The sequence below is a fragment of the Calliphora vicina genome, chromosome 2 (assembly GCF_958450345.1).
Source record: "Calliphora vicina chromosome 2, idCalVici1.1, whole genome shotgun sequence".
Taxonomy (NCBI): Eukaryota; Metazoa; Arthropoda; class Insecta; order Diptera; family Calliphoridae; genus Calliphora; species Calliphora vicina.
The window spans coordinates 98,119,639-98,141,667 of record NC_088781.1 but is presented as its reverse complement, the minus strand read 5'-3'; the positions used below and the strand labels follow the sequence as shown (position 1 = coordinate 98,141,667).

General features: G+C 30.9%; 2 protein-coding genes across 2 annotated transcripts; both read right to left on the bottom strand.

The window, feature by feature from the left end:
* Nucleotides 1-734: 734 nt before the first annotated feature.
* On the bottom strand, nt 735-9,463 carry LOC135951360 (coiled-coil domain-containing protein 40). Its single transcript, XM_065501000.1, has 6 exons — nt 8,450-9,463; nt 5,215-5,357; nt 4,585-5,144; nt 1,891-2,035; nt 1,620-1,828; nt 735-1,541 (listed from the first exon to the last, which is right to left on the bottom strand). The coding sequence occupies exons 1-6, from the start codon at nt 9,364-9,366 to the stop codon at nt 735-737; spliced, it is 2,781 nt and encodes a 926-aa protein (XP_065357072.1). The 5' UTR covers nt 9,367-9,463.
* A 1,876-nt stretch (nt 9,464-11,339) lies between these two features.
* LOC135951303 (mitochondrial basic amino acids transporter) lies at nt 11,340-21,550 on the bottom strand. Its single transcript, XM_065500924.1, has 3 exons — nt 21,140-21,550; nt 12,242-12,815; nt 11,340-12,172 (listed from the first exon to the last, which is right to left on the bottom strand). The coding sequence occupies exons 2-3, from the start codon at nt 12,735-12,737 to the stop codon at nt 11,544-11,546; spliced, it is 1,125 nt and encodes a 374-aa protein (XP_065356996.1). The 5' UTR covers nt 12,738-12,815; nt 21,140-21,550; the 3' UTR covers nt 11,340-11,543.
* Nucleotides 21,551-22,029: the final 479 nt, after the last annotated feature.

The following is a 22,029-nucleotide window of genomic DNA, read 5'->3' as shown; positions in this document are numbered from 1 at the left end:
TATGTCTATATTAAAGTTAACTATGTTGAATTTTGTGTGTATACCAAAATTTTTAAGCGATTTATGCACGTTAAAGTGATTTTCGGAAGCGGGTCTATATGGGAGCTATGACTAATTATGGACGGATCGTAACAAAACTTGGTGACATGAATTTTGTGTATATAAAACTTATTTGGAGCGGAATTTGTGGAGATACATATATAAATTAAACATTTATGACCGATAAAGTCCAATTTCGGAGGGACATTTGTATGGGGGCTAGGTGAAATAATGGACCGATTTCAGCCAGCTTCAATGGGCTTGGTCCTTGAGCCGAAAAAATAATATGTACCAAATTTCATCGAAATATCTTCAAAATTGCGACGTGTACTCTGCGCACAAGGTTTACATGGACAGTCAGCCAGCCGGCCAGATGGACGGACATCGTTTAATCGACTCAGAAAGTGATTCTAAGTCGATCGGTGGGTGTTACACTAATATTTTTGGGCGTTACAAACATCTGCACAAACGCATTATACCCTCCCCACTATGGTGGTGTAGGGTATAAAAAAAAGTTGGTCGTAATAACTTTCGATTTGAGTGGACACACTTCTGCAAATACTTGCAGAAGTTCTTCCGCTTGCTAGTGGACACACGGCTCTAGAACTGCTGGGTAGATTCAAATGCGATTACTTTTATATTGAAGAATTATATGTATTTATTTGTAAAAATATTAAAGTAGAATTAATTTCAATTCAATCTTTCAAAATTTGCAGAAGTCTTGCAAAGAACGCTTGTTTGTGAGGATACTCAGTACCCAGCGTTTGAACAATATCTGTCAAATGATCGTTCATTTCCGTTTGTTTTTGTATCTGTGATAGTATGGCTGTTTCATTACGTGGTAATTTCATCGGTTGAGTAGAAGCGTTGAGACGTCGATAGGACTTGGCACGATTTTGTTTTCGTACAATATTCTCAAGATTTTGATATTTTAATAAAAGAGCCTGTTCGATTTCTGTACGTATCAAATTATCCTGAGATTCTTCTTGATCGACTTCGTAACGTAGGTCTTTTATTTCATCTTGTATTTGTAGGTATTCCTTCCTAGTCTGGACTATTTGCTGATCGGATAGTATGGTTATGTCGTTCTGTATTTGCTTTAGTTTATTACGCAAATCATTGATTTTAAATTGAGTCGTGTTACTGGACTGTTTAACTCTTGTGGGTTTTGATTCCATGTTTTGCTTTATAGCAGCTGATACAACAATCTGTTCACGATGCATAACACAGTGATCAAGATCTCCGATTAGTTTTTCCTGGGCCCGTTTTAGTTGTTGGTTACGTATTTGCATGCGATGAATTTCGGTGCGCATTGTACCCAATTCACTATCAAGTGCGCTTTCCTCTTTGCGCCAACGTAATGTTTCCTCTATAAGTTTATATTTGGTCTCCCACGATAAAGATTCTCGATGTTTGTCCAGTACAATGTCCTTGTAATGTTCAGTTTCTGTTTGCAATTCATTAATATCTTCCTCCAATCTCAAGGCATGCATTTCATTATCCTTATATATAAGTTTAAACCAGTTTTTTTTATTAAATATTTGAAACGATTTTAAATTATTATTTGATGTTACAATTACCTTAAGTCTTTCTAATAGTTCAGCATGTTCTTGTTCACACTCACTTTCCTCAGATTCATGTTGTTGGCGTTTCTTAGCCATTTTGGCATTTAAGAGCTCCAGTTTTGACTGATAAATTTGTATATCGCGATTCAATTCTTTGGTACTGGTTTCCGACTGCTCAAGTTCTTGGTCGACTTTTAGGGATTTCTGCTTTATAATGGATAATTCTGGAAAAAATTATGTTTGAAATAATGATATTGCATTTGATTTGTACTGAATGTTGGTTTACGTTTTTGGGTAATTTGAATTTGATTCATTTGTGCACTTCTCTTCTGGGTGAGATTGACAAAATGATTTTGCAGCATTATCCAAAATTGCTGATATTCCATAATTTGTTGTTCAGTGGCCTGTATGGATTTTTCTAATTGTTTGATCTGAAATTAAACAAGAAAATTTGCAATTAAAAAATTTAATTTATATTAATTAATGTTTGGCGCAACATCCAATAATTTAAAGCTTATTTTTTCTTAAAAAGGAAGTGACATGTCACGTTTATTTCGTCAAATATTTGCAGAATGTGAAATGAAAAAGTTTCGAGTATGTGATCAAAATCTAAGGACTTAAATACATAAATCAATTATTGAAATCCCCAATGGTTAATGAATTTCTACCATCTCATGTTTTTATCAATACATTTTTTATATATGGGCGGGCATTTCCTGGGGTCACGAACGTACGTTCGTACGCTTTTGAAACTTTTCCTAGCATTTTTGTTGCTCTATGTTTAGTGCATAAGGTGGATTTCATCGAGTTTAAGTTTTCATAATGATAATTATAAACATGTGGTAACGAACGTACGCAAAATAAAAATAGAAGTCAGCTTTGGCTGGTACTTTTTGGTGGTACTTTTTGATTTTTGTACTTTTAAGGGTATAAAAGGGAAAAAACCGAGATTTGTACTTTTTTGTATCCCATATTCCAGAAATTAAATTAAAATGGAATTGTGCACTTTAAATTTGGCACTTTTTTGATATTTGTACGTCAAATTGTTCCTTTTTTTGGTACCTTTTTTAAAAACAGATTTTATAAGGAATTAATAAAGAAATATGTGTTTTTTTCTACAGAGTGACAACAAATTTACCAAAACGGGTCAATTTCACACAATGCACATTGGGGCAGACATATGGAGACGGTTGGTGATAATTCGAAAATGAAAACTGATTTTTTCGGGAAAAAAAATTATATCCGCGGAAAGCTGGCATTTATCTCTATATGAAACCGTAAACTGACTTTTTTCATACACCTGAAATTAATGCAAATTTATGTATTAAAACCAGGAAAAAATAAAATTTGCTTCTATTCAAATACAAAAATATGTCGCCAATAAATATATAACATTTTGGAATTAATTCAGAAGAATACTTGGCCAGAATCATAATTTAAAGAAAATGTATATATTTTTGGATTTTTTATTATTATTTAAAAGTTTAGAAGTATAAAAAGTATGAAATTCTCCCGAATTCTCCATAAATTTCTTATACAAAATACTCGGTGAACACAGGACACAGGCGGAACAAAAAAGATGTCATTCCATACTGAAATTTAATTATATAAAGTTTAATAGTTTATATAAAATAAACAAATGGAGGTATTATATCATATAAGAAAGTTCTTTATAAATAAAAACAAAATTTTCTTTTCGCCACAGTTGCCAAATTTGCAAATAAAAAATATTGAAATATCTAGCAAAATCACTTAGTTTTTGGATTTTTGCATTCAATTTTAAATAACAAAGATACCATGCAGTTTATTGATATATTTTCTTTAAATATTTAAAAAATAATCGAAATAATGCACCAATAGTGCTCAACTAAAATATACAATTCGATAAAGGTAAATAATAAAAAATATTTTGTAGGTAATATATTCGTATTTCAAGGTCGATTTTTTTAGAAATTATGTTTTAATTGTTGGATGCAGCTTTTATTCTTAGAAGAACAAGTTGTAAATATTTCGGATCTTGATAATTTATCAAGATCCGAAAGGGAAAAAGCTTTCTATAACCCCTTGGAATACGGAGCGAACATTATAAATACAATACAATCAGTGTACAACCAAAATATTAAAATAAAAAACAACTATGACCTCCGATCTAACATTTTCCTACTTAATATATGACGAAGTTGTTTTAATAAATATTTTTTAGCATAAAAACATAAAATATTTACTATTATATACAAAACTAGTTGTCCCGGCAAACGTTGTTCTGCCATAGCTCACACAAAGTTTGAAGACTCCCACTATAATAGTATCCCAGATATGCAATAATAATTTTTTACTTTGTATGGGAGGTGCCATGCCCATTATTCCTATATAGGTCAATTGTGAATCTAAACCATCCAGGGACCCACTCAAACACACACAACGAAATCGGCCCAGCCGTTAAGGAGGAGTTCAGTTACTAACACAAGTACAGAAGAATTATATATATAAAGCAGTCACGAGCAAAATTGGGATTCTAATGCACACGTGCATAGGCCAAAAAATTCTGCTGACGCTTTGTTGACACACCTACACTATTAGTGTGTCTGTGTTTTACTGAAATGACCACTTGTTTGTTGCTTTGTTACGATCTCTGAGATCAAAATCAAATCAGTTGCTGTTTAGCATTTGTAGAAGCAAGTTTATGTTGCGGATTTTTTTATGTTTATGATTTTCTCTCTTTTATTACAGTCAGTGCAGTCATATCAAATATGTCCCTAACAGTTGACCCGGCCTCGTAGCTAGTACAACATAATAAACAAAGCACACAATGGAGAGCTACGTAACGAAATTCGCGTAATTCTTTCAATCCCCGCAATTCCCCAGTTTATTCCTATGGCCATTCATCGAGCATATATGGCCTAAGACGTCCCATCTTGTTTGGAGTCTAGATGATCATATATTGAAACTAACAAGATCTTATTCTCAATAAAATAATTACCTTCAACTCAGTTGGACTTATTTCACTGCCCTCACTATTCCGTATTAGCTCGTCCAATTGATTCATTAATTTATCCATCCGTTTCATTTTTATATCAATTTGCGTTTCCAAATACTTCAACTCAGCATTAAAATGATCCGATGTCTTTTCTAGAGCATCAAGTTCTTCACAAAGTTTCTCATTTTCTTGACTCATTCTAAAATTGTTCCCTTTAACACGTTCCATATCCAACAAAGTGCCAGCCAATTGATTTTGGGCCTGGGCTAGATTCAATTCCATGCCTCTTCTCTGCTCCTGGGCATTATTCAGCAATTTCAAGCGATATTCACTTGCTTTATCGGTGATCAAATGATCTTGGGCCAATTTTAATATGTTTTCTTCAACTTCGTATTTTTTATTATTTTGTTTATCGACTTTCCATTGGAGTCGTCGAATTTCAGTTTCCAATTGTGTACCTTCCTTCTTGGCCTCTTTTAGATCTTTTTCTGTTTGATCTAGTAGTAAGGGTATGTCGGAGAGTTTATTTTCTAAGCTCGCCAAAATATCAGATTGTTGTTTGCCTATTTGCGAAATTGGATCGTTTATTTTAAAAAATACATTAATAAAGGAGTATTTTAAAATGTCACTTACAATCCTTTTTTAATGTTGTGAAGTCTTCAGCTAGCCGCTTTTTAAAAGTCTCCAATTTTTCATTTACTTGTAATTCTTTCTTAATCTGCTTCTGAGTAGCCTCAATTCCAGCCGTATTTAATTTAATCGTTTCTTTTCCTTTGCTGCAAATGAAAATTGTGTTAATGAACTTACTAATAAATCGTTAAATTTATGATATTCGCTCTAATGTTAAAAATTGTTGCCCCTATTTTATTTTTCAATTATATAATCGTCATTCATCGTTATTACTTAGAAGTAGTGTAATAATGGCATTATAATCGAATATATTGAATCACGAATAATTGTAACGTACCATAAATATAACACCACACAGTGGCTCATTATCGTTTTTCATCCACCAAAACTCTGTAACTTTTGAACCGATAGAGATATTTTAGATTTTTTTTTGATGGACAGATATCTTCTTGAATTTTTCTCCAGTTTTAATTTCATTAAAATCGGTTCAGCATTTATTGAGAAATTTAAAGCTAAAGTTGAACTTTAAATTTTTTATAGCATTAAGTATGAAAATGCGGATTTTTTATGATAAAACCAAGTAAGGAAATATGTTCGGTCAAGCTCTACCATATAATACCCTACACTATAATTTATTTTCGTGAATGATTTTCGGAAGAGGGCATTATATGGGAGCTATGCCTATTTATGGACCGATCGCCATGAAATTAGGTCATGTGATTTATGTCTATATGGAAGTAATTTCTGTCGAATTTTATGTTTATACCAAAATTTTTAAGATATTTATGCTCGTTAAAGTGATTTTCGGAAGCGGGCCTTATATGGGAGCTATGACTAATTATGGACTGATCATAATAAAATTAGGTGACATTAATTCAGTTTATATAAAACTTATTTGGAGCAAAATTTGTGTAGATACCTATATAAATTAACCATTTACGACCGATAAAGTCCAATTTCAGGAGAACATTTGTATGGGTGCTAGGTGAAATAATGGACCGATTTCAGTCATTTTCAATTGGCTTCGTCCTCGGGCCGAAAAAAATTTATGTACCAAATTTTATCGCAATATCTTCAAAATTACGGCTTGTACTTTGCGCCAGTCACATGAACAAGTAAAATAAAAATAGAAAAAACAAATTGGGAGTAATTTCATTCAAATGAAAAAAGTGTTCAACAAACAGGTCAAAACTGGTCAACAAGTATATATGGGATTAAAAAGGACACTTTGGCCTTTCTCCTGGTAGTAAAATGTGTTTAACCCCTTTTGACCCTAAGCACTTTTATTCCACTGAAATTAAAATTTGACTAAATTCTAGTGATAAATCATACCAGTTCTTAAAGACTATTATCCTACCAACATAACAAAAATCATCCAATTATCGATAAGAGTTTGCGAGTAATGATATTTACTTCTGATAAAATTTACCAAAATCACATTTTTTATAAAATGGCATAAAATATACATATGTATGATGTTTTTTGCTCTTTTTTAAACGAAGGACAAAAAAGACCCATGCCTTGAGGATTTAGAGGGTTAATATATTCTACAAAAATGTTCTCCGTAATATTTTACATAAATTTGCTGAACACATTTTATACCTAAAATGTAAGGATCACATGGATTCTTATGCCGATTAACAATAAGAATGTGCCAGAGTTGGGAAACTTTAACTCCCCCTCAAATGAAATTCAGATGTAAACTTTAAAAACGCCAATACACGTGTCTCTTTTGTCTTCTCTTTCAAAATTTATTGGTCGGACCTTGTAATTTTGGAAAAAAATTGATTTTGTTGTATAGTGTAATTTATACACAAAAATTACTATGACAATATAACGTATAGAAATAAATACACACTCAAATCTGCCAGAAATAATTTCTGAATAATCATCTAAATCGGTCTACAAATTGGCGAGATATGCTGATATGTGGTGGATTTTTCGGGATTGGGATTTCCCGAATCCCGGGATTTGTGAAACACAATCCCGGGATTTTTCGGGATTAACAAATCCCGAAAATTACGAGATTTTTTAATATTTTAAGATGAAACCTAGAAAGCTAAATTTCAGCATACTTATAATACTAATATAAAACAAGTAAGAGAGCTATATTCGGCTGTGCCGAATTTTATATACCCTTTATGATTTAGTAATCCAGATATGGGTCAAAAATAGGTCAAAAATCGAGGTTGTCCTGGTTTTTTCCTTATATCTCAGCCATTTGTGGACCGATTTTCTCGATTTTTTTTCTCGGACATGGCTATATCAACTCCGCTATCTATAACGATTCAGAATATATATACTTTGTGGGGTCGCAAATGAAAAATGTAGAAATTAGAAACGGAATGACAAACTTATATATACCCTTGCCACTCATGGTGAAGGGTATAACAAGTAAGAGTGTTATATTCGGCTATGGCATATCTTTTATACCCACCATCAATATGTAGTTTTGGTCTTCTATGGGGACTTGAATATGTATTTATGAATGAATGAAATTTATGTTAATATCATTATATACAAATTATTTTTTGACTGGTCCTCACAGGAGTTGGTAGAAAGATTAATTTTCATATACAACTTGTTTATTCAATTTTATCACTATATTAATTATTATAAGACAATTATGAATGTTAAAGTCATTTTCTGAAGGGGACCATGTATGGGGACTAGGGACAAATGTAGCCCAGTTTCCGAAATACTTTATATATATATATTTTAATTCAATGCATTAGTTTTTGCTTTTTTATATTTCTACTTAGTGTATTAACGAAATAAATAGTATTTATTGTTGAACTTGATGTTTTTTGACATTTAATTAAAATCCCGGGATCCCGAAAAATCCCGGGATTTGCATTTCTAAAATCCCGAATCCCGGGATTTGTAAAACCCAGTCCCGTTTGGCATCCCTAGAAGCTATGTTCAATTATGGAACGATTTTCACAAAATTTGGTGGTAATTTTTTACTAATAACATAGTGCTATTAGGACTAAGTCCATATTCAGGGAGGACATTTGCATTGTGGCTATGTAAAATCATGGACCTTTTTAACCATTTGCGATAGACTTTATCATTGTCACAACGAAGCAATAATACTAATAAATGGAGACTATACCTGACAACCATTTTGACGTTTATCATGATAAAAATGTATCAAGTATAGACAGGGGGTTAAACTTCTTTGTCGTTTTTCTCAATTCCGAGCTGACGAAATGTAAATAAATTTATCAAAACTTACTCCGTTTCCACCTTAACTTGATACAGTATACGATCACGCAACGAAATTGCCACTATCACTTCCGACCAAGATTGCGTCAAACGTTTATGTTCATTTTCCAATGCTTCCAAGTCTGCATTTGCATTCGAAACACTCATATTCAATGCATCCAAAACTTCGTCCATGTCTTTTATTTCATTCTGCACCATTTCCAATTCCGTTTCGCTTTTCTTTACTTCCACATCCAAGTGATAGAATAATAAATCCGACCGTTTCTTCTCCTCAGACAATTGTTGTTGCAACTGAGTATCCCGACTTACAACACGTTTGGCATTTTTCACTTCGTCCTCAACGTCATCGGTCCATTTGCGTATATTGTTCTCGAGTTCTTGCATGTGCTGCAGCTCAGCCATACGTTTGTTGTACAAGGTCTTTTGTTCCTTCGTTATTTGAGACTTTTCCTCATACTCGGCTTTCAGTTGACTCACAGCCTCTTCTTCGCGATGTCGTTGCTGAAGATTTTCTTGAATTTCTTGAGCAAATTCTTCGAGCTGTTCGTTTTGTCGTTGAATTTCTTGTTGTCTGTCATACAGTATGGCGCCCTGTTCTTCGCGCTGTTGTTCTTTTTGTTTGACGGAGTATTTTATTTCTTCAATTTCATTAATCAATTGATCTCTGGTGCGTATGAGAAACTCTTTCAGCGATTGTTGAAACTTGGCCAATAAAGGATGATCTGGAGGTAAAAGTGCCAAAGGTAGATCACCCTGTTCATTTGATGCTGGTTCGTCTGGCATATTTTCATAGTTGCACAGTTCACCAGCTGCTTTTTCTACTGCCGTTTCCTCAGAATCCTCAATATTGGAATTATCTTCTGCAAACAGTTTCTCCCCATCATTATTTTCACCCTCCAAACCGAAAGACTTATAATCCGCCATCATAAGAAGTTAATTAGTTTTATTCAAATTATATTGATAGATTTTTTTTTTAAATTTAATTTTTGTATAAAATATAAATTTATTCTTTCAGTAGCAAAGACAAGCAATTCTTATCTATTGACTATTTCCAATTGATTGCTTAATTTTAATTTTCCTTACAACTCTTGAAGCAGGTGTAATAATAATTTAATAGGTTGTTCTTAGTAACGGACATAGTGCTTTATTTATTTACTGCCAACATAATTTTTTCTTTAGTTACCGCAACTATTCAATTGTTTAACTTTGTGAGTAAATAAATATTAATCAACCCTTACTACATAGATGCTTGCATATCCAATTAAGTTAAATTTAACATGTTAAACTTAACATTTCTGTGATAAGAGGTGTCCATTTGATTTGCGTGGGATCGATTTAAATAAATAGTACTGATTTAAACTTTAAGAAGCATTAAATAATAAAATATATACTTGTCAATTGCCTCAATCAGCTTATTCATTTTTTTGAGTTAGGAGTGGATTATATACATATAAAGAGAGCCTCAAAAGTTAGTAAACACCAGTGAATTTTTTGATTTTTTCAAGATCATGAAAATCATTATATTGATTGAAATATTTATTTGTACGTCTCCTTTAAAGCTTCAGGCATACGACACGCACACATATGCACTGATTGACGGGTTTATTTGATCGTCTCCAGGGCACTTTAAATATCTTATTTTTGCCCACAATTTTACCGATCGTCATAAATAGTTTTTAAATCTGCTCTAAATCTGCCATAATTGATATTGATCTGAAATCTAAAAAACAAAATTTGAGTCCATTCGGTCCAAAATTACGACCTATATTTTTAAAAAAGCGGACCAAGGTATTGCAAAATTTTAAAATATCAATTTTGAATGCCTATAACTCGGAAATTATATGAGATAAATAGCACACGCAAGCATGTTATAAAAATCTTTGAAATCGAATGTAAAACAATAAAAATGCACGTGTTTAAAAGTTTTACATGTCGAAGGTACCACACTTTCAGCCCCCATATCCATTTTAATAACTTAAACTTAAATACACCTACGCACACGTCAAATTTTATACCGATCGGGCCAGCCGTTTAGAAATGCCAGATTTATTTTCAAAAAATGTTGATTCTGCCCCACTGTGCAATACTGAATAAAAAAAGTAACGCGTGATCTGTGAAAAAAAAAAAACAAATATAAAATCCCCCTTTATATAGTCAAGTACACCAACCGATACTTTCTGCTTTTCGCTTATTTTAAACTGTAACAATCGTTAAAAATAAATTACTGCAAGCTATTATCTAAAAGTTAAAAGTTAGTGAATCGCACTACTGAAGTTAAACATAGGTATGTATTTTTGTGGTCCAACCTATATCTGCACCTGCTATTTAAATTTGTACAGTTTAGAAGTTATCTGTATATTACGGCTTTACACACATATTTCTCAATTGTCTCTATTGATCCACAATTGAGAATCGCTGCTTTTTTGCAAAGTAAATGATACGATTCAGTCATGGAATTTATTGATGGAAATCTTCTTGTAATTTAAATGAATAAGATATTTTCTACATTATGTTTAACCTCATAGAGAATTTGTTGCAAAACAAATAACACTTTACTGATAACAAACAATATTTGGGACATTCGCAGTCTCGACTACTTCATCTTTTATGAGATTAAAGCCAGTTTGCGTAAACGCGATAAGTTGACGATGATTGTAGAAAACCTACCAATACTTTAGAGTCTAGACTAAGAATCATATTTTTACTGATAAATATAAAACAACTTGTGAATAAAATCTCATATTGACCAGCTCTCAATACCAAACTACCAATTAAAATGGAATTTAAAGTTAACTCATCTCAAAAATGTCATGCTTTTCGGGATTTAAAATTTAAATAAAGTTATTGTACAAAAGTGTAATAGTATTACCTTCAACTCTCACGGTTCCCAATAAATAATCTTATTTTCAATTTTAGTTTTATGAAAACAATCATTCATAATTTCATGGAAATCTTTAATAGCAGTATAAATTTGTACATTTGGATAAAACAATACATACAAATAGAAAATCATAAATTACAAAATATTAACTAGTTAGTGGTATGAAGGAGGAGAGATAGTGTGAAATAGAGAGAGAGAGAAAGAGACGGAACTTAATGACTACTTAACAATTACATGAGTTTTCTTTGAGGGCATTCTCTCTTAACAGTCGTTCATCCTCAAATACATAGTATTTATCATTAACTTTATCGGGATAAATTTGACTGGCCAATTCGGCGGCTTCAGTTTGGCACACGGCTTCATTAAATGCCCCAAATGATCGTAAACTCTGGGTTAAGACGGAACGTTGTTGTCTCATTTTCTCTTCGGCATGATCGATGTGTAAGACATGACAAAGGGGTAGATTTGTAGCTAGGCTAACCAAAGCCATTGGATCACCTGTATGGACGACAACATCTACGCCCCCTTTATTGGCCCACTGCATAATCCAGGAGACGACAAAGAAACAGGCTGCATTCATGGGAAATGATCGTATCATAGTTGAATTAAGACCGCGAAAGAAAAAGTTCCAACCATTTGATCTATAGCCCTGTCGTATACAATCCATGTAGCCCCTATATTTGGGATTCGCCGGATCATCGGCCTGTATACAAGTTTTAATAACATCTATGGGATAGCAGGCCACCCAAGAGCACATACCAGCAAGGCCACCGGCACATAGACCATAAAGTACATTGTTTTTGCTGGGTTGACGCATCATGTACTCATAACTGACAAAGTAAGTAGCAAAACCTAATAAAGTATAAAACAAAATTTTCATATTTAAAAACATTGTATAAAACAATAAAAACTTATTCTCACCTGGTATATCACGGGCAGCGGTAAAAGCTAAACCTCTCATTGTACCACGTAAGCCCTCATGTTTAATAATATGTCTTAGGCAGTCTATCGGTCCTTTAAATTTCGGCCCTTTGGACCCTTCATGTTGCAGCTGCAAACGTGTTTTCGCCAATTCCATGGGAGCGCACACAATACTCTGAGAGAATCCAGCTATACTGCCAGCCAATGCATGTGATGCTAGAGAATCGGGATTTTTTGTGTTTCTCTGGACATTTCCATACACGCCAAACACAATCGCATTTACAAATCCAATGCCGCCAATGGGACTTGTAATGCCACGATATAGACCTCTAAATTTTTCCTGCTTGGCAATAGATGTCATGCAATGCCAAGTCCCTCTATATTTAGGATTTTTGGGATCTTGAGTTTGTAAATGAACTTTAACAGTGTCTAAGGGATGGCCGACTAATACACCAGCACAACCTCCAATGCAACCAGCTAAAAAATCAAGTGCCATTTTAGGACTCCAAAAATTGTCTGTTGTTGTTAAATTGACTTTGTCTTCTTTGATATTATCGATTTGGTGGGTTTTTAACTGTAAGAAATTTGAAGGAAGATATGAGAAATTAAAAATTTTTATAAAAATTTATGAATTCATTGTCCTGGTAGCTATTGTCTTTAATATGTTTGCACGTTAGTTCAGAATGTTAAAAAAGCTCAACATATTTCGGTCCATTTTGCGAAAACTAAAGCTAGCAACAATGCTATTTATTTATTCTATAAAGTTTCCGCAATCAAAGTACAAACACTTATCAATAAACGAAATGGGGTTGATCCCCTTTTACAAAATTTGCAAGTAATCATAGTTTTTAAAAATTTTGCAAGTAATCACAATTATAACAAGTAAGAGAGCTATATTCGGCTGTGCCGAATCTTAAATACCCTTCACCAAATTATACTTAATTTTTTGTAAATTTTTTTTTCGAATTGTTATTTTAATTTTTTTTTAAATTTGAAAAAAAATTTTTGTTTTTAAACTTTTTTTTGGTGAAAAAAAAAATTCGAGTTAAAAAATATTTTTTCCGATTTTGACCCATTGTAGGTCCAACTTACTATGGTCTTATATACGTCGATGCAAAGGTCTTTGGAATTTCTATCATTAGATATCCATATTGTCTATATTAATGACTTAGTAATCCAGATATAGGTAAAAAATCGAGGTTGTCCTAGTTTTTTCCTCATATCTCAGCCATTTGTGGACCGATTTTGCTGATTTTAAATAGGAAACTTCTCGAAAGCATGTTTGACAGAATTATTGAAGCTTTAAATGGCTTTTCATCGTGCATGTTTAAAAAAACTAAAATTATTTTTAATGAGATTTGCGCCCCTGTTGTGGGTTTTTGGAACTATTTTTAAGGATTCAAAAAACATTAAAAACAATTGTATTAATTTTTGATTCCGAATCGACTGGTGAAATCAGATTTGCAATATATTCAACCGTTTTTGCTCTACAGAAAAATGTGCTTTAGGTGCGTTGAACCACCACAAGGAGTGGAAATTTTCCAAATAAAAGGACGCCATCATTTTTTTCGTTATTTTATTTACGCAAAAACCTTCAGAAAAATTATGATACCCGCAAATCTAATTTTTGAAATTAATTCTGATGTACATACAGTGTCGGTCAAAATAATAGCACCACAGAACCTTAAGGCAATTAACATGGGAAATATTTTTATTTCCATAATAATTTTAATTAAATATAATATAATCAGCCCAATTATGAATAAAAATTCCGCGCGAGTTTTTTCCCTTTTCTCATTTTTCCAATTCAATGGGAAAAAATTCCCGGGGAACAAACTCCCGCGGAATTTTTTATTCATAATTGGGCTGAATATAAAAGATGGTTAATTAATCTCTATTTCTTCTATGAGTAAAGTTTTCGTTAAGAAATATTAACCTTTCAATCAATTATATGGTATTTTTGAAAAATACCCAGATTTTGTGCAGTCAAAATAATAGCACCATCGTAAGAAATTGTCGAAAAAAAATATATAATATTCATGTTTTTGTTTTAAAAAATCGCAATTAAATTATAATTTGAATCTATTTATATCGAAATGAATAAAATTAAAAACAAAATAATTAATTTTACTTTTCTAATTTTTGAGTAACAAAAAAAGTGGTACATGTGGGCTCTAGTTTAAAAAATTATGATTTCTGAACACACAAATTAGCTTAATTCAGAATAAAACTATTTATAGATATTTAGAAATGGTTTTAAAAAACATTGGTTTTAAAAACACACCGCTTATCGCTTTTAATCACACACTCTTGGCCCACCGTTTCGAAAATCAGGCATTTATGCTCTGCACGGTGGTCAAAAGTGACGACTAGTGTTGCAGTTATTCGCTGACCATTACAATAACAAAATTTAAATTATTTAAATTCTAGAAAAGTTTCACCAATAACAATATAACATCCTCTATTAAAGGTAAAATTTCCGAAGTCGCATTACCATTTTTAAACATTCAAGTACCAAAACACTTTTTGGTCAAATAATTAAACAAATTATATTGTTTGATATCAGACTTCAATAGAAAGTCCTCCGAATCGAATTTCAACCAAAATTTAAGATAATATATTTATCTTATCTTACAAACACACACATTTTAAAATTGTATTTTGATTGTGGTTTTTCTATTATAACATTCGAAGAATATGTGGAATAAATAATTCAATATTATATGATCAAATGCTTGATAAAATCATACTCAGATATAAATCAATGAAATTATGACCATAGGAATGATCTATGGAGTGATAAACTGATATTAATTTGGGTTTCAAGCTAAAAGCTCAATTTCGTGGGACAGGATGCGATATCCTCAAACATAATTTTATTAAAAATAGATGGCCAAAAGTCACAAAAAGGGTAAAAGGAAAGCAACAATATTTAAGAATTTATTTTGGGGAATGAAAAAATATATTTGGCATACAAGTTCGATACAAAATTTTTAAAATTTAAGAATCTTTATAGGTAGGAGGTGGTCGGTCTCTTTTTTGCCAAAAAAATACGAAATCAAAAGACAACAATATTTTACTTTTAATAATAACGTGTTAAGAACGTTACAAACCATAATAATTGTTACTAACTTAAATTTTGTCCTGGTTAATTTTTGTTTATTTTAATCGATTTCTATTTTGTTGCTATTTTTTTGACTGATGAATTTCTTAGGTATTTATATATTATGAAGTTTTTCTTTAAAATTTGCATCTAATTTTCAAAACTATTTTTAAGGTTTGAAAGTTCATTGAATTAAGCATAAATTTATACAAAAACAACAAAAATTAATTTAACAGTTTTTACGTAATATTATTATAAAACAATATGAATGTCGTTGTGCTATTATTTTGACCGCAGCTGTATACTGAGATATCATTGGATAAAAGACGAAATGCGCAAGATAGGATTTGTTTTTAGACCTATGGTTTCTTGGGGAGAATTTCATAGAAGTTTCCGTAGATTGCGTTTCTGCTATACGATTTTTCGTGAAAGAAATCGACCCGGCCTAACATATACCCTTGCCACTCATGGCAAAGGGTATAAAAACCAAGATTTAAAAATAATAAAGCTGGCTTTAAGTATAACAAAACTTTACATACAAATTTAATATTTGTTTATTATAATATGGTAATAAATGATTTCAATCGTTGGCTTAATTTTCGCGAATCAGTATTTTTAGTAGTAGATCCTATCGAATTGAAAAGTAGTTTCTACGTGATAACATATTTATTATTGATTGTTAATAAAACTACGTAACTGCATATTCAAAATAGTTTCCGAAATGGTACTATTTCAAAGGAGATAAATGTTGATAATTACTCTAGATATGACTCCCGTGTTTTAAAGTATGCAAATATGCATCCACAAAATTAGGATGCTATATCGGACGGACGCCTACTTTGAACAGTTAAACAAATGTTATCAAAAAGGTTGGTCTCTGTCATTCGGCCTTATAAAGAAATAATGTTGAAGAACAAATTTAATTTATTTAGTTAAATACCATTTCAATAATTTCGTAAATTAAATCAATTCTTCCATTATAGTCAATTTTTCATTTCGGATTACATACAATGTTTATCTCTTTTATACCGAATGCTAATATCCGATCGGGAAGTTAGGTCAGTAGATGCCTAAGTATTGAAAATATTTTCCATTAATCGATGTTCCTCCTAGACTAAAAATTGTATAGTCAAATTTGACTTTGATTTCGCTTTACATATCCATTAGAGCATTGGGTTTCGACCACAAAACCTCACTTTTGGTAGGACTCTATGCATACTACTACTCTCTATGAATTATCGGAAATTTGCTTGACAACAAATTGAAGAACTGACTACTTATATACTAATCATTTACCAACGAAAGTACATAAATACTAAATATTTTTTTTAAATAATTCAATTAATTTTTGTAACTGATAAAGTAAGATTTAAATTCTTGCGAAGCATAAATAAATAATATATTTAAATAATTATGAATAATTGAGCTAAAGTACATTTCAAATAATTTTTTTTAAAAATGGCGACAAAAATAAAACAAACATATCTTGCGTCAATAATATTAATAAAATCAAATTAAATTTGGTTGTTTAAAGTTTGTTTGTTTTTATTTTTAATAAATCTAAAATTTTGGCTAATCTTCTAGAAGTGACCTTTTTAGCTTTTATTAAAACTTTGGCAGCGATTATTAGTACATAGTATGTATTATTTTTTTTTTTATTAAATTTCGAATACAATCACGAGCATAAACTTCGAATTACGAACATTTATACTGATAGAAATGAGGGCGTTGCACGATTTTAAATTTCATCACGTGACATATTGCTGGTGGACGTTGAAATTATTCTATTAATAATTATAAAATTATAACTCATAACTAATTATAATAAAAAACCCATGATCACGAGTTTGCCATGGTGGCATTTCTGATAATGGGATCATCATGTTTTTATTGATGAAAATAGTACGTATGTACTATGTATGTAAATTGAAAAACTTTAATTTTGTTTTTATGAGGAAATGTAATAAAATCTTATTTTGTATTGCAAAGTTTTCCGACGTCATTGTTTTTATGAATTTTTGTCATAATATTGTGATGACGGAATTTCAGATTATATTGGTGTCGGCTATGTTTTTATATATTATGAAAAAATATTAATTAATAAATGTAATAGTTTTTTATTGAAAACAATAAAATCTTTAAACCTAATAACTCCAAAATCCTAAAAATTCAAGTACTTGAACATTTTGTTGGAATTTGACATAAATGCAAATATACATAATTACAAAAAATATGTTCAATTTTAATGGATAATGCTACAGTATTTAAAAGACAACAGCCATTTCGATCTGACTTAAATCTGTCTATATATATAACAAGTAAGAAAGTATGGTCGGTCAAGCCCGACCATATAATACCCTACACTAAGTAAAAGAGCATAAACATTTTCTTTTAAAACTTCAATAATTTATATTTTTGAGTGATTTTCGGAAGTGGGCCTTATATGGGAGCTATGACCAATTATGGACTGATCACCGTGAAATTAGGTCGTGTGATTTATGTCTATATTAATGTTAACTATGTTGAATTTTGTGTGTATACCAACATTTTTAAGCGATTTATGCACGTTAAAGTGATTTTCGGAAGCGGGTCTATATGGGAGCTATGACTAATTATGGACCGATCATAACAAAATTTGGTGACATGAATTTTGTATATATAAAATTTACTTGGAGCGGAATTTGTGGAGATACATATATAAATTAAACATTTATGACCGATAAAGTCCAATTTCGGAAGGACATTTGTATGGGGGCTAGGTGAACTAATTGACTGATTTCAGCCAGTTTCAATAGGCTTAGTCCGAAAAAATAATATGTACCAAATTTGATCGAAATATCTTGAAAATTGCGACCTATACTCTGCGCACAAGGTTTACATGGACAGCCAGCCAGCCAGTCCTCCCGAAATTGGACTTTATCGGTCATATATGTTTAAGTTGTATAGGTATCTACACAAGTTACGCTATAAATAAGTTTTATATATTCGGAATTCATTTAACCAAATTTTTTATTATCGGTCCATAATTAGTCATAGCTCCCATATAAGACCCGCTTCCGAAAATCACCTTAACGTGTATAAAACTTCTAAAAATATTGATGTACACATAAAATTCAACATAAATAATTTTCATATAGAAATAAATCGCACGACCTAATTTCATGGTGATCGGTCCATAAATGGTTCTAGTGTTTGACCGATCATACTTTCTTACATGTTATAATAATGGAAATTCCATTTTAAAAATTTGCTTTTATTTGCCACAGAAATTTTACGAAAGTGAAAATAATCGTCTCTTCTAATTCGTAATGTTTTGGTATTTCTTCTTCAGTTTTCGTAAAAACGTTCTGCTACAAAAGAAATATTTATTTTTCACTCCTAGAGTATATGTACATGAAATATTTTAAAAGTTTATTTTTTGATTTACACATTTTTATTTTTTTACTTCCATTTTTAGATTTGAAAGTGAAAATTTTCGTTTTTCTGTAGAACCTAAATACGTTTTAGTTTTCACTGTCGTACGAATTTGATGTGGAAGCTCCCTAAAATATGCTACAAATTTTGTTTTTTAAAACAAAATGTAAATAAATGAGGAAAACTCCAAAAAATTAATTAATTAAAGGAAGAAACTACAACTATATCTCGTTAGCTAAGATGCAAAATGACGTAATATAATTTCAAAAATGTTTAAAGTTATGAGCAAAAAACCATTGCAAAATAAAAAGTATCTCTAACATAAATTTAATTTCTCCTATTTAATCTTTAACACACACATTTCCAAATTAAATTTTTTTTCAAATATTTTTTTTTTTTATTAACTATTAAACATTACATTTTTTTTTTACGTCTTTTTGTATTTTAGGTGATGATGTTTATACTATAATGAAAATAATCTCTATCAAAGCGTATCTATAAGGTGTTATTTTACCTCCTCCCAGGCCAGATAGGTCAAACAAAGTATTAGAACTAGAACTGGTCTCCAGCCATGAGGAATCAATTGGTATAATACCCTACACTAAGTAAATGTGCAAAAACATTTTACTTTTAAAATATCAATACACTCAGGTCTCATAAATTGAATTCGCATAAAACGATACTCTAGCTTCATATAAAAACTAATGATTCGTTCCAAAATTCTGAAAACCCGCATAAATTCAAATTTTAATTAAAACAAGAAAGTATGGTCGGTCAATCCCGACCATATAATACCCTACACTAAGTAAAAGAGCAAAAACATTTTTCTTTTAAAATTTCAATAATTTATATTTTTGAGTGATTTTCGGAAGTGGGCCTATATGGGAGCTATGACTAATTATGGACCGATCGTAACAAAATTTGGTGACATGAATTTTGTATATATAAAACTTATTTGGAGCGCAATTTGTGGAGATAAATTTATAAATTATACATTTATAACCGATAAAGTCCAATTTCAGTAGGTCATTTGTATGGGGGCTAGGTAAAATAATGACCCGATTTCAGCTAGTTTCAATAGGCTTGGTCCTTGAGCCGAAAAAATTATATGTACTAAATTTTATCGAAATATCTTCAAAATTGCGACCTGTACTTTGCTCACAAAGTTTACATTGACAATCAGCCAGGCGGACGGACATCGTTTAATCGACTCTGAAAGTGATTACAAGTCGATCGGTATACTTTAAGGTGGGCGTTAGATCTGCACAAACGCATTATGCACTTCCCACTATGGTGGTGTAGGGTATAAAAATTACTTCAAAAGATCTTGAGTAGAAAGTCATGATGTTTAATCCCAAAATTGAGAAACGAGAACGGAAAACAATTTTAAAATGTATGAAAAACACTCAAAAATTAGTTGAAAACTGAGTTTTTCTATCGAGTTCTTTGTGTGAGTTACTGGGGGGTTACTCTCTATTGCGATACGAAAGAAAAATGGTATAAATGGAACCCTTTATTGCGTTTTCGCATCGCAAAAAAAAATAGTTTAAAATGTTTTTATTTACAAGTTTTAGCGTAGACGATACAGAGTACCAAATTGTATTCTTATCGCATTTACATTTCGCATTGCAATAGAGATACAAAATCTAATACTGCTTACCCAAAAAATTGTACAAATTTATTTAACGTTGTTTACTGTTACAAGTGTTTTGTAAGAGCAATCAGCATTAAATAAAACTAAATATCTAATGTGATTTGTTCTAAGTAAAAGGAGTTTGATAAATATGAAGAAATTCTATAATTTTGTCAGAAACAATCGAAATTTCAATCATATTTGTATGAAGGTATGTAAATATGAATGCATTCTTCAAATTATCATAATTCAATAACAATGGCAACAAAGTAATTTCATGAATCTAAGCAGTAAAATACTTTGTAAAATTAATTTCTATATAAAATATATAATTATTAACTAATTATGATTTCAATTACTTATCTGTAACTGAAAAACCCATTAAAATCATAAATAACATTTCTGAAAACATATGCACATATAGAAAACTATCTGATGAATGGAATTCGCGTCAATTCATAGAAACAAACAAATAAATACGAGATTTAATCAAAACATATACAAAAAACACTATATTAAATAATAAATATGAAAAAAAATTCCATAAAAAAACAAAAAAAAAACAATTTTAATCGCAAGTAAATTATTTTTATTAAAGGATGACCTGGGATCGTTTATAAAGTAACGACAAATATGGGAATAAATAAATGAGTTCCCTCGTAATAAATATTTCAAAACAATCGGTTATTACGTCGTTCAAAGTGATTTATGTCAGTGATTTTTTTTTAAATACAATTTTTAAACTTACACTTTTGTTTTTCTTTTCGTTTTGGCGTTTGTTATTTGTGGGTTCAAAATTCAACTATTTCTTTTTTGGGGGGGTGATGAGGGGGAGATAATAATTGAACGTATTTTTACCCGGTTGTACAAATACCACTAAAAACAATAAGGAAGTAAACCGAATATAAAATATGCATAATGTTCCAAAACACCCTTTCACAAATTAAACAGTTTTCTTTAAAAAAAGAAAATAAAATCGCACACTTGAATAAGCTTTCCGAATAGTACTAGAAAGTATTGGATTTTTATATATTAGTTCTTTTTTGATTTTCTAAATTAGTATTGTCACACACTAAGTAGAAAGTATTTGAATGATTTTTATTTTTTTTTCTCAAAACACTGGACACTTTCTTTCACTACTATGGTTCAAGTAAGACTGAATTTCTCGGCTTAGGGAAGTATTAAATAATTTCATTATTTTGGTAGTTCAATTAAATAACTGATCTGTTTGTTTAATCACTTCTATTCGCAGAATGCAAACTACATCTACGTACATAGGTATGTACGAGTTGTACGTAAAATATGAAAAATATAAAAAAATTGTGATTCTAAATGAAATCCGAGAGATAAGGAGGATTCAGTAACATACGTACAAGAACAAAATTAATATTATTGAAACTGTTAATTTATACAATACGTGATTAAACCATCTATATATTCTATGTATGCGCATATGTATGTATACATACTTAGTACTAGTATATAGTCAGATTCACATCAGTATTCTTCTGCTTTAGAGCTTCTCACTAACCGATGTTCGTTTGTCTGGGGTTATCAACATTTGATACACTGTGCAAAAGCGTTTAGGCGTTTATTCCCAGCCCACTTTAACAATTATCTATTTATTTTAGTACCCTG